Here is a 13,441-nt window from a genome sequence, read left to right on the forward strand (position 1 = left end):
GAAACCTAGAAAATGAATAGGTTCCTGAACACATACAGCTTACCTAAATTGAGCCATGAAGACAAAGAAAACCTAACAGACACAGAACCAAGGCATAAATTGAATCAGTAATAAAGGCCCTCCCAACAAAGAGGGTCTGGTACCACACAGCTTCACTGCTGAATTCTACCAGACATTTGAAGAAATAACCCCAGTTCTTCCCAAATGACTCAAAACAATTGAAAGGGAGGGAATCCTCCAAAATTCTTTGTATAAAATCCTCAGTATAAGCATGGACCCCATTGCATTTACCCACCCTAGATGATCATGGAGCTCTGAGCAGCATGTGGAGCAGCTCACATTGATTGCCCAGAGACCCAGGTACACTTTGTGCAGTCACAAGTTCCCACAGTCTCAGCTCACTAGGCTCCCACAGTCAACAGGGTATAGAGGATCCACTCTGCTCTGCTAGCCAGTCCTGTTCACAGAGAGGCAGAGATGTTCCCAGAGCCAGCTGTCTGTGTTCTGCCTTGGCAGTTGGAGCCACAGAGCGTATGGTATGTTGAGAGGCTAGGGGTGCCTCACATTCCTACATGGGTGTCCAATCCTCCAAGCTGACTCAAAGTCAGTGGGGAACATGGATTTTCCCTCTGCTGGTATCTCTGGATCACATGCATGCACAACAGCCACCTGCTGAATAGTGTCTCCTCCCCGACTGGTTTCCAGGTGTGTGCCCCCAAGCTGCTGCCCCTGGTACTGCCCCTGGTACTGCTGAGAAGATGGCATCTCCTCTCAGCCCGATGCTGGGTGCCTGCCCAAGAACTTCCAGAGCTGCCACCTTTGGTGCCTGCCCTCTCTCAGCCAGTTGCTGGGTGCTGTTGTATTCAGATGAGGTGAGAGAAATGTGCTGCCATTTTTTTACTGTGTCAGCAGTCACACTCTCCCTCTTAGGCTCCAGGCCAGACTCATGCCATGCTCTCCCTCTGTCTGTATCACTGTTGGCTTGGGTTGCTACAATCTGATCTCACCTCAGTCTCCAAAGTTGGAGCCTTCTCCAGCTATCAGCTCCTGGGGTCATGAGTTGGGTCTGTGTTCATGCTACACAACCAAATCTTCCACACAGATCCATGCCATTCCTCTTCCTTCCATAGTTTTCCACTGCAGTTTTCTCTGATTCTCCCATGACAATGTATATCCTGCTTTTTTATTATTTACTCTTAGCTTAGAGAAGTATGCCTTTCCCTATTTCAGCAACTTGGCACCTCCCCAGATGGAAGTTTTAAGTTAGATCATGTTATTCTTCTACAGACTTCCCTTCGCTTCCTATCTCCTTCAGAGTAAGAGCAACCACACTCTCAGTGGCATCAGGGTCTGCATTATATGGCCTCCTTTGATCTACTTTCCTACCATTTTTCTTTTCATTTCTCAACTCCAGCCACCCTGGGCCTCTGTCACTTCCTCAGTCTTTTCAGGCACTCTCATACTTCTAGATATTCGCACTGCTTTTTCCAGAATCCTAAAGCCCACCTTTTCACTTCTGTCAGAGCTCTGTTCACCTTCCAGGGAGTCCTTCCTCAGCCTACTTGTATGACACAGCAGTCTTTAACCTCTGCACCCCTTTCCTGTTCCTGTTTGATTCTCTCTCCTCAGCAGCTATCACCAACCTCTGGGCTATGTATTCTTTCTTTCTTTGCTCTTTTCTCCCATTCCTCCCACTCCTACAATATGGGCCTCATGAGAGTGGAGCTGTGTTTTAACCACGGCTGTGTATCCCAAGTGCCTGGAACCATGCTTCACTCATCTCAGCATTCAATAACTATTTGTTGAATGAATGAGTCTTACACACATCAACTCTGTGACAGTACTAGAAGATAAAGATGCATTTATTCCATTCCACAAAGAAGGAAATGGAAGCTCAGAGGTTAGGTTGTATGCATTTTGTGATGGAACCTTTACTTGACTGCCCAGATTTGAATGTTGCTAGAGTCATTTCTATCAGAGAGACATAAATGTCAGGTTCTCCAAAGACGTGCCACATGATCACCTACCTGCTGTCACACATGCTGAATAAGCAGGAATCTGTGGTGGTTATATGAGTCATCAGCTCTGACAACAGAGCAGGGGTCCTGAGTGGTTGTGTTGGATGCTCTGGGAAAGGCTGCCATAATGAAGGTCCAGCTGCTGCTCAGTTCTCCCCTCAGTACCTCTGAGGCAACACCTGTGGTCACACAGACCCTCCCAGGTGAGGGGACTGGGATGTTTTTCTAGAGCTGGATGCCATAAAAGGATCATTGTGTGTAACTCCCAGCAGTGAAGGGCTGAGACTGAACCAGTGTCATCTCAGTGGCATTTAGAAAAGTAGCTTGGGGGGCAAGAAAGCTAAAAATCAGCCATAGGTACCCTTTACAGATTCCTGGGTACCCTGAGACCCAGAGGGGTCCTGAAGGTAGTGAGTGCTGCTTCTCCATGAGGTTGTGGTTCTTGAGGAAGGTTTCAGTGAATCTGCTGACAATTCATTTGTAAGTGCACATTACTCAAATTCCTTTTGGAATTAAGGGCATGGATTAGATTCTCCTGCTCTGATCCAGGCATTGAGCTGTCACGTCATAACATCTGCATTTTGGGGTTGTCATTTTCCTGTCTTGTCCTGCAAACAGGTGTGATCATCCAGGAGGAAAATAGATGAACTCAGAGATTAAATAGAGATCAAGAATTGAATTCAGTTGATAATTGATTGAGTGGGGGTCCACTCCAAAATCCTTTTAATTCATGAACTTTATGCAAAATCTCTGTGCTCAGAAATGGAAGAACAACTTGTGGCAGCCTCAGCACTGAGATGTTGTGGTCAGCTCTGGCTACTGTAATAAAACATCATAGACTGGATGGCAGAAAGAATAGAGATTATTTCTGTCACAGTTCTGGAGGCCAGGAGTCTGAGGTCAGGGCACCAATATAGGTGGATAGTATAGTGAGGGCTCTCTTTCAGGGTCACAGAAGACTACCATCTTTCTGCGTCTTCACCTGGCGGGGATGGGGGGGAGAGTGAGAAACAAGAGCAAGCTTTCAGGCGTCTATTCTTAGAAGGGCACTAATCCCATTATGAAGAACCTACCTTCATAAATTCATCGAAATCATATCTCTTTCCAAAATTACCATCTCCAAATGCTAAGATAATGGGATTAAAGCTTCAGTGTGAATGCTGAGAGACACAGTACATTCCACAGAAGGACTGAGGTTAATTCAGATGGGCTCTGTGGGAGCAGACTTAGCCTATGGGGGTGTCCCATAAGGTGATCAGAGGGCAAGATGAAGTTCCTGTGAGCTTAGAGCATAGTGTGCAGATTACTAGTAATGGTTTATGCTCACGTAGACAGAGCAGTTAAGAGTTAGGCAGTGTTCAGAGTACTTTACTTTATCATAGATATATTTTTAAAGATTTATTTATTTATTCTAAAGGCAGAGTTACAGAGAGGCAGAGGCAGAGAGAGAAGTCTTCCATCTGCTAGTTCACTCCCCAGATGGCCACAATGGCTGGAGCTGCACTGATCCAGAGCCGGGAGCTTCCTACGGGTTTTCCACACAGGTGCAAGGGCCCAAGGACCTGGGCCATCTTCCACTGCTTTTCCAGCCACAGCAGAGAGCCGGATCAGAAATGGAACAGACAGGACTCGAACTGGTGCCCATGTGGGATGCTGGAGGTTCAGGTGGTGGCCTTATCTGCTGTTGCACAGTGCCAGCCCTATCGTAGGTATCCTTCAGTTTGTTCTATTCTTCCCTTCAGAGCCCATTAAGAGACAGGCTTCTGTGAGGATACTGGTGTCGTTCCATTGAGGTGTCCCAATGTGTTGTTTTAGTAAAGAGCAATCTCAGAGTTGCAGGTAATTCAGTTGTTGCCCTGATCATATAACATCTTTGCATGTATTTGGGGACAGTTCAAAGAAAGACACATTATAAGAATATGGGGAAAGCCACTATAATCCAAAAGTTGTACTTTGGAAAGTTATATTTATTAAATAAAAGTTAAAAAAAGAATATGGGATAAACATGGGTATTTCAACAAAGTTAATGGAAAATAGAATTCAGATATAAGCAGTATACAGGAGGGCATTTGGCCTATATGTTAGGAGGCCAGTTGAGAAGCCTGCACCCCATATTGGAGTACTTGGTTTTTATACGCATCTCTAACTCCTGAATCCTGACTCCTCTGTTAATACAGAGGGAAAACATTGGTGATGGTTCAAGTAATTGGGTTCCTACCATTCAAGGGGTGAGGCCTGGACTGAATTCCCAGCTCAATGCTGTGGAAATGTTGTGAGCATTTGAGCTGTAAAACAGTGGACAGCAGCTATCTGTCTCTCAACTTCTCAAATAAATTAAGTGTGTTAAGAGTTTATTTTGGAACAAAAATTTTTATGCACCTAAATAGGAGTCATTAATAGGAAAATGTATGTTATGAAAAAATCTCTTCATATATTTGAATTTTTCCCTCCAAACAATCTTTATTTTCATTTTTTTTGACAGGCAGAGTGGACAGTGAGAGAGACAGACAGAGAGAAAGGTCTTCCTTCGCCGTTGGTTCATCCTCCAATGGCCACTGCGGCCGGCACGCTGTGGCCGGCGCACCGCACTGATCCGATGGCAGGAGCCAGGTACTCATCCTGGTCTCCGTGGGGTGCAGGGCCCAAGCACTTGGGCCATCCTCCACTGCACTCCCTGGCCACAGCAGAGAGCTGGCCTGGAAGAGGGGCAGCCAGGACAGAATCCGGCGCCCTGACCGGGACTAGAACCCGGTGTGCCGTTGCCGCAAGGTGGAGGATTAGCCTAGTGTGCTGTGGCACTGGCCTCGTTTTTCACATTTTAAAGCACTCTCTCATATACATATACACAGTTAGGCTTTCCTCCAAAGTGCCGGTTTCTAAAATAATTCTCTGAAGTTGGTGGGTTGGGTTATTTTCTCTGTCACCCCCACTTCTCACCCAGGGTGAGGATTTTTTTAAAGGTTTATTTATTGATTTGAAAGTCAGGGTTACAGAGCAAGAGATGGAGAGACAGATCTTCCATCTGCTGGCCTACTCCCCAGATGACCATAAAGGTCAGGACTGGGCCAAGCTGAAGTCAAGAGCCAGCAGTTTCATCCAGGACTGCCCCATGAGTATCAGGGGCCCAAGTGCTTGGATCATCCTCTGTTGGTTTTCCCAGGCCACTAACAGGGAACTGGATCAGAAGTTGAGCAAAGCCAGCATTGAGGCATAGAGAGTAAAGCAGCCAGCCACCTGTGATGCTGATATCCCATATGGGTGCTGGTTCAAGTCCAAGCTGTTCCACTTCCAATCCAGCTCCCCACTAATGTACCCAGGAAAGCAGTGGAACATGGCCCAAGTGCTTGGGTCCTTTCACCCATGTGAGAATTGTAGATGAAGCTCCGGTTCCTGGTTATGGGCCTGGCCAAGAACTGGCCATTGTGCCATTTGGGGAGTAAACCAGAGGATGGAAGATTTTCTCTCTGCCTCTCTCCCTCTCTGCCTCTTTCCCTCTTTCTGTCTGTTCTCCTTTCTCTGTGACTCTGACTTTCAAATAAATAAATATTACAAAAAATAAGAGTTAGAGGAACCAGGACAGGAACTGGCAGTGGCACCCATATGGCAGCTTTACATGATACAACACAACACAGACTCCCAGGGTGAGTTTTAACACAAGTTGTTGGAACAGCATGCTGACTTCCTCTTAGTTCTTGATGGGATCAGCCAGGGTCATTGAAAATACTCGTGTAAACCTGCAGGTACCAAAACCTGGAGTGGAGACATGAACTGCTCCAGGTCACCTCATGTGCCAAGGGTGGCTGTACATTGTCATGAGAGCCCTTCAATTCACAGATGTCTGCTCAAGGGCAGGTGCCTTGGCCTTAGAAGAAGCAAAGGTAAAGATTGCATCTGTCACCAGAAGAAACAGCCACGTCTGTCATAGAGCCCAGAGACTTGACTTCTTGGCATCACCCTTGTCAGGGATTCCTGGGTCACCTTGAACAAGTCACCTAATCTCTTTGAGACCTACTTATGCAGTGCTAAGGAGAGGAGTTTAATGAGGTAGCTGTTGAGGCCAGGATCACAATCAGATCTGGAGATTCTGTAAGTTGCACAGATTCTGGAAGACACAGAGGCAGTCATAAGATATTTTCTTTGGTTTCTCAAGAATTAACATAATTAATACCTCTGCTTTCAGAATGAATCAGTAATGTGAACAACAGTTCTTTTTTTTTGACAGAGTTAGAGAGAGAGAGAGAGAGAGAGAGAGAGAAAGAAAGAGAGGTCTTCCTTCCATTGGTTCACCCTCCAAATGGCTGCTGCAGCCGGCACACTGCGCCAAAGTGAAGCCAGGAGCCAGGTGCTTCCTCCTGGTCTCCCACACAGGTGCAGGGGCCCAAGGACTTGGGCCATCCTCCACTGCCTTCCCGGGCCACAGCAGAGAGCTGGACTGGAGGAGGAGCAACCAGGACAGAATCCAGCGCCCCAACCGGGACTAGAACCTAGTGTGCTGGCACCGCAGGCAGAGAATTAGCTAAGTGAGCCATGGCACCGGCCTGAACAACAGTTCTTGATCTCAAATTGGACAAATTTTAACTGATGTAACAAGGAAGAAAGAGCGCAGATTTGTGCTGTCCAATATGGTAGCCACCAGCCACATGTGAGTATTTAAATATGAAATAACTTCAATAAAATAAAACAAGAAATGCAGATTCTCAGTCACATGGCCACATTTCAGGTGTTCAGGAGCCACCAATGCCTGGTGTCTGTTTTACAAGCTTCCTTCTGCCACTCAGCACTGCCCTGGAGCTTTGCCAGGACCAAAGGCTCCCTATCCTTGGTAAAGACTACAGGTGTTTTGGGCCTAGGGGGACTGGGCCCATCTTTGGGGAATGAAAGAATGGATGAAAAATCCCTTGAGGACAAAGCAGTGCAAGAAACCCCTAAGGCAAAGGATGGTTATATTGGTCAAGGGTTTGAGAAATATGGGAAGGCGGGGATGTTGGGAAAAGGATAAAGAAACGTGTGAACCGTTCTGTTCCTTTGTTCTTGACTGGTCCTGGAGCTCTGGATCACACAGGACTACAAGAGGGAAGTTCCTTATACAGATTGTTACCATATGCACAACTGATTCCTACAGTGGGAAAGTACGAGAGGAACAGGGATCTCCTAAGCCCCAAGAAAGGAAGGGCCTTCTCATAACTCAGTGCTGGGGAAAATGGTAGTCCCTTTCACATGTTAAAGAAGGAACAGGACAGTGGCAGGAATGGGAAGAAGTCAGGCTGACTTGAAATGAGGAAGAAGGTAGCCACTTTATCTGGAGGCTGGCAATTTAATTACAGAAGTGTGCAGTCAAAGCCATCTTATATTTTGAAGCGTAGGCTTCTGTGTACACAGAATCCATGCCAAAGGAGAAGGTTGAGTTCTGCCTTCCTTGCCAGCCTGGCTCGCGGGGGCCAAGCCTGTGAGGAGGCAGATGGGAGTGTAATTTGCCCTTCTGTCTGGAAGCCATCTGTAAAGGGAATCACCTTTGTCTTCTGAACTGCCTTCCAGGTGCAGCCACGGGGATGACACTGAAGATGAGAGCAGCAAGTTCACTGACAATGTTGAGGAAGAGGCCGCACGTGGAAGAGCCAGCAGCAGTGACATTGGTGCCAGGTTCTGCCATTCCCTTCTGAGACCTGATGCATCTGGCACCTGATGGGGACCTAGAATGACAAAGTAGGTTTTTAAATAAGCCACTTCTCAGTCAGATCTCTGCCCTCCCTGAGCTTCTCAGCCGCCTCTCTAGCCCATATCCTTATTCCACTTTCCCTCGGATCTGCACATTGTTTTACTGCTTCTATTTCTTCCTTCTGCTTCCTGCCCCCTCTCCCCACTTTTGCCCATTTACTCTCTGGAGTTGTTAGTTCCAAGTGAGTTGTCAGTTCAGAAAATTGTTTTAGTCCATCTTATTTCAACACCTGTGAATGTTTCTATGCAGGCACCTGTGAAGTCACTGGGCATACTCTGTGACCCCGACAGACAACAGTTCTTGCTCTCATGAAGGCTGCCTCCTATCACATGAGCGAAACCTGAACAAATAATAAGTTAAGTGCATTATGCTTACAATTTATAATTCTGATGAGTGTGATTGTTTTGTCCTGTGTTCCCAGGTCCCAGTTTATCATCTACTGACTTAAAACTGGCTGGTGGTAATTCACATAGCTGTAGAACCCACAATAACACATTTCCTATTGTCATGGTCCTCATTTCTTTTCCATAATGGTGTAAGGAAATTTTGCTTTTCTTTCAAAGGCCACCTTGAACACAAGAGGCTCTGAGACTCAGGATGTTTTGAGACCAAGGTTTTTAATTGTGGTGCTGTATCCAAGTAGCTGTGGAGATATAGGCAAGTCTAATCCTTCCTGCGCCTTGATTATCTTCCTGAAAAATAAGGAAGCTGTTGTAGGTCTATGAGGTCACTTCATGTTCTGGGGTGTCTCTGAGTCAATTATGGAATAAGATGTCTGTAATAGAGATCAGTAACAACTGTGGTCAAGAGCATACCCAACCCTGATTAGGTTTCCTTCAGGAGCATCTCGCTGAACCTTTGGCCTGAGAATGCAGAACGAAAAGAGCATAATAGGAGATGCAATGCCTGGTGGGTGGGAGATCCAAGAAGACAAAGAGAAGAATGAGGTGACAGTAGATCCTGGGGTCACAAAAGTGGGTCTGAATGAGTGTACCTTCAGGCTGAGTTCGGGAAGGTCCAGAGAAAAGCAAAGAATGTGCACAGCATCATCACCCTCCCTAAATAGCAACTGGTACTGAGCAGCAAGGAATGAGATAGTGCCCTTATCCAGAACTCCTTGAGTATCTGAACAAGGAGATCGACAGAAGGAACGCAGCCCTGCTTTGTTCTCCCAAGGAAGACCTATGCCAAGAAGAGGGGATGTGCACAGGAGGCCTTACTCCAGACCCCAGAGCCTTGACCCTGGAACTGCCCTTCCAGCGATGCCCATCAGGTAAATGTGGGCATGGATGGATGGAAACACTTGGAGGTGGGCTGGGGATGCCAGTCATTACCTACAAAGTTCCTCCTTTTAGGTCAGGAGATACAAAAGAAAGGTTCCCTTGCACCAAAGCAGTGGTGATACTAATCTTCAGCACATCTTCAGCCTTTAGAAAGGTTTTCACAACATTTTCTCCTGAGTTTTGCAAGTAATGCCCTCCCTAGGCATTGGCAACAGGCAATAAAGCCTGATCTATGCCCTGGAAGTGTCCAAGGGAGTGAGGAAAGATGGCCCCAAACCAGACAGTTCCAGTGGGGTGTGACAACTGCTGAGTGTTGGGATGCACTGGTTTTGGATGCAGCCCAGACGAGCAGTGTGTGGTGACATTGCTTCCTTATCCCTGCCACATTTATCACTGCTCAACACATGGATTTTCTCCTCAGACACTCTGAAGGAGTTGTCAGGATTCCCCTACAGAAATGAACTTTGCTGAGGATTTTTCAAAATGGAGAAGGCAGAGGATTTGAGAGGCCACTGGGACAGAATGCCCATGAGATGATGTCTTCTCTTTTCAGCCTCTGAGCACATGGTTACTGAGTGCTCCTACCTAGCTGTTACTGGTGCTGTTATGTGCTGTTGATGCAGAATGAAATGTTACCCCAGCTCTCCAGGAGCTCCACCTGGAAAACAAGAAACTGCCAAAAGGCATGGGAAGTGCTGTGACAGACATATGACTTGAGTCCACGGTGGAGGGGGAGTGTTCACCTTGGTGTATGGACACTGATGCAGTTCTTTGAAGTCCTGTTCTACTATTTCTGCTTTTCCAAATATGTAGATTCAACACTATTTAAAGATTTATGTTTTTATTTGACAGAGTATTGGAGATGTAGAGATGGAGGGGAAGAGAGAGAGGGAAAGAGGAAAGAGAGAGAGAGAGAGATATGGAGTTCTTGGTTCCTGGCTTTGGTCTGGTCCAGATGTGGGTGGAAGGGGCCCAAGTACTTGAAGTATCATCCACTGCTCCCCAAGATATTTTGACAGGGATCTGGATCAAAAGCAGAGTGGCCATGACTGGAACAAGGACTCTGATATGGGATGTGGCCTTCCCAAGTTGTTGTTTAACCTGCTGGAAAATGGCATCTGCCCTCCCCCAAAACACTGTTAAATCATAGTAATATGTTAAGAGCATCATGCTTTCAGAATGAAAGAATTTCTTGTCCCACAGCTCCTGTGCCCATCCTTGGTATAGAAGGCCCATGTCACTGTCATACTTGAGATACATGGACCTGTGTGGAAAAGACACAGGACATTGTAGGATTTGAATTCTGGATCTGTCTTTGCTAGTCTGAGTGACCTAGAATAAGCCAGCTTACCTCTCCCTGAGTGTAGGTCTCACCATCAGTAAAAGCAGGCAACTGCACCTAACTTGCAGGGCTGTTGAAAAGCTAAGAAGCACTGCATCTTAAGGCCTGATACAGTGCCAGGGCTGAAAACAGTACAGCTTCAACTTTGCCTCTAGTCATTATTGTCCTTGTGACAAACCTGCCTTCTCCCAAGTATAGAAGTCACTGCAGAATATTCAACATTTTCTTTTTTACAAGATTTATATTTACTTGAAAGTCACAGTTATGCAGAGAGAGGAGAGGGAGAGAAAGAGATCTTCCATCTGCTGGTTCACTCCTCAGATGGCCACCACGGCCAGAGCTGTGCTGATGCAAATCTGGGCATTGGGAGCTTCTTCTGGGTCTCCCACATGGGTGCAGGGACCTGAGCCCTTGGGTCATCTTCAACTGCTTTCCCAGGCCATAATAGAGAGCTGGAGAAGAAGTGGAGCAGACAGGACTCGAACTAGTGCCCATATGGGATGCCAGCACTGCATGCAGAGGCATTACCCACTATGTCAGAGTGCTGGCACCGTATTCAACTTTTTCTGAAGAAGGTATATTTGTTTTCAGAGGGTGAGGAGCATGATACCCTCAGGACATTGGTCCTCATGGAAAGGCCATGCTCTGTGCATCTGGGCTCAGCACAGGCCACTGCCCTGGGAAAAAGCCCTTGGAAAGCCAGCTAAGGGAGCAAGAAGAGCTCCAGTCAAGTAGAAAATCAGAAATCATCTCTGCTCTGCAAAGGGACATCTTAACATCAGATTTAGAGTGCCAGCGAGGTCATTAGAAACCTCAGGAACCAGGTGTGGTGCCTGTCAGTTACAAATGATTATTTGTTTAGTCTGGAAAGACCCCAGAAGTTGAGTTCTATTGCCTCCTTCATGAGATATTCTGTGATGAGAACAAGAGATGGCTGTGTGGTAGCCCCACACTTTTCTTTCTTTTTCTTTTTTTAGATTTATTCATTTGTTTGAAAGTCAGAACTTTAGAATTATTTTTCTAGTTCTGTGAAGAATGTCATTGACATCTTGATGGACATTCAATTGAGTCTGCAAATTGGTTTGAGTAGTATAAATAAGTTAAAAATACCAATTCTCCCAACTATGAACAGTAGTGGTTCTCCATTATTTGTTTCTTCTGTAATTTCTTTGATTCAGATTTTCTAATTTTCCTTGTAGAGATCTTTTACATTCTTATTTCAATTTATCCCAAGGTAATTTGTTCTTTTTGAAGTCATTGCTCTTATTATTTTCATATCAAACTTCTACTTGTTGGTTGTTGCTTTCTTATCCTGCAGCTTCACTGAAGTAGTTTGCCTATTCTAACAGTCTTTGATGTAGATGTTAGGCTTTTCTACATAGAGACTCATGTCATCTACAAATGGAGATGTTTTAACTTCTCCTTTCCTATTTGTATGCCTTTGTTTCTCTTGCACAATTGCTCTGACAGAAACTTCTTGTACTATGTTGGATAAGAGTGGTGACGGTAGACAACCTCATCTGGTTCCAAATCTTAGCTGAGATTTTTCCAACATTTCCATTCGCTATGACATTGACTGTGGGTTTGCCACTTACTACCTTTATTATGTTGAAGTATGTTCCTTCAAAATCAAATTAATTCAGGGCTTTTATTTTGAATGGATATTGAATGTGGCAAATGCTTTTTCGTTATCTACTGAGATGATCATGTAACTTTAATCTTTTGTTCCATTGAGGTAATTTGTTATATGTATGATTTCTGTGTTGAACCATCCTCACATCCCTGGGATGAATCTCACTTGTTTGGCACAGTGATCTTTTTAAATACGGTGCTGCAGTCAGTTTTCTAGCAGTTTATTGAGAATTTTTGCATCTGTGTTCATGAGAGATGTTGGCCTATAGTTTTCATTTTTGTGGTGATGCTTTGTCATTGTCCAGTTTTGAAATAAAGGGAATTCTGACCTCATGGAGAACTTGTTAGGAAGGATTCCCTTGCTCTACATTGCTTTGAATCATTTCAGATAAATTGCTGTTAGTTCATCCTTAAAAGTTTGGTAGTACCTGTTAACCAGGTTAGTAACATCAGTTGTTACTAATACAGTTACAAACATCACAAAATGGATGGAAGAATCTACGTCATTGGAATTAGAAATCCAACACAGTTGTCATGGTACTGGAAACACCTCTACATTTATTTCAAACTTTTTTTTAGTTGTTTTGGAGATTAAATAAAAAGCACACATTTTGTTTTCATTATGTTATTGCTTTCTCTTGATTTTTCAAATTAAGTTTACAAAGGAATTTAAATAGATAGAAGGAAACTTTAAAGTAACCTCATTCATGTATAGAGGAAGAACATACAGATAATAAAAACTCAAAAGGCAGTTCCTCTAAGCCAAATATGCCCAAGGGAGAGAGAATGGGTTGTAGTGAAGCAGAAGGGGAACATAGTTAGGAGATGTATCACTAACCCAAATGAGCGCCTTGGAGTCATCAAAGATGGGATTCTGAACAGCAGAGTTTTGTTCAGTCTTTGTACTTCCTTAGAAATGATTCACCATCTCTGGCAAGTTAACCTGAAACTTAGCTGATCCACGAGGTTGGAAGACATTAGAATCCAGAAGCCTATTGAATGAGTCTAGTGTTATTCTGGACCTTAGGAGAGAAAAGTGGACGATAATATGCTATTGGTAGAATAAGGGGAACGAACAGAATCAACAATGTTTCTAAAAAGAATAAATGACAATGAGAATTGAGTTTTAGGAAAGAAAAAGGGGTATAGTATCTTGGTACACTGGGGTTGTTCTCTGAAACACCTTCATCCCAAACCATATTCCCTTCCATATCATCCTCCCTGTATTCATTTCAAACTATGACCCCTAAACCTCCATAATCTCATTTTTAGTTCTAAGCTCTAATAAGATGTATGAATTGAAAGATATTTCATATTCTCATTCAGTGACAAAACCTTATAGAAGAGGCGAGAGACTATGCATTGTCTTTATTTACCTGCATTGTGAGAATGTTCACATATTTCCTTGCCGACATTATGTGTTTGGCTAAATGTTCTGGCTCTGATGCAG

At 44.7% G+C, this 13,441-nt stretch overlaps 2 protein-coding genes and 1 long non-coding RNA gene across 10 annotated transcripts in view; 2 read left to right on the top strand and 1 right to left on the bottom strand.

Moving 5' to 3' along the window:
• Positions 1 to 13,441, bottom strand: part of LOC103346435 (neuroblastoma breakpoint family member 4) — a 1,612,367-nt gene that overhangs the window by 526,232 nt on the left and 1,072,694 nt on the right. The gene's annotated exons all lie outside the window — the stretch shown is intronic.
• Positions 1 to 13,441, top strand: part of LOC103346987 (putative neuroblastoma breakpoint family member 5) — a 344,943-nt gene that overhangs the window by 33,142 nt on the left and 298,360 nt on the right. The window lies entirely within an intron of this gene.
• The window catches only part of LOC103346986 (neuroblastoma breakpoint family member 4), a 320,087-nt gene continuing 315,072 nt past the window's right edge, over positions 8,427 to 13,441 (top strand). For 2 of the 7 annotated variants that reach the window (XM_070054427.1, XM_070054424.1), the window contains exons 1-2: positions 8,467 to 8,681; positions 8,911 to 9,007. In XM_070054427.1, the coding sequence (XP_069910528.1) occupies positions 8,604 to 8,681; positions 8,911 to 9,007 (175 nt within the window). In that variant the 5' untranslated portion in view covers positions 8,467 to 8,603. Of the gene's footprint in view, positions 8,682 to 8,910; positions 9,008 to 13,441 lie in introns of all 7 variants that reach the window. The other 5 variants (XM_070054428.1, XM_070054421.1, XM_070054425.1 and 2 more) reach the window with 5 other exon arrangements.

This window comes from Oryctolagus cuniculus, chromosome 12 (genome assembly GCF_964237555.1).
Source record: "Oryctolagus cuniculus chromosome 12, mOryCun1.1, whole genome shotgun sequence".
Taxonomy (NCBI): Eukaryota; Metazoa; Chordata; class Mammalia; order Lagomorpha; family Leporidae; genus Oryctolagus; species Oryctolagus cuniculus.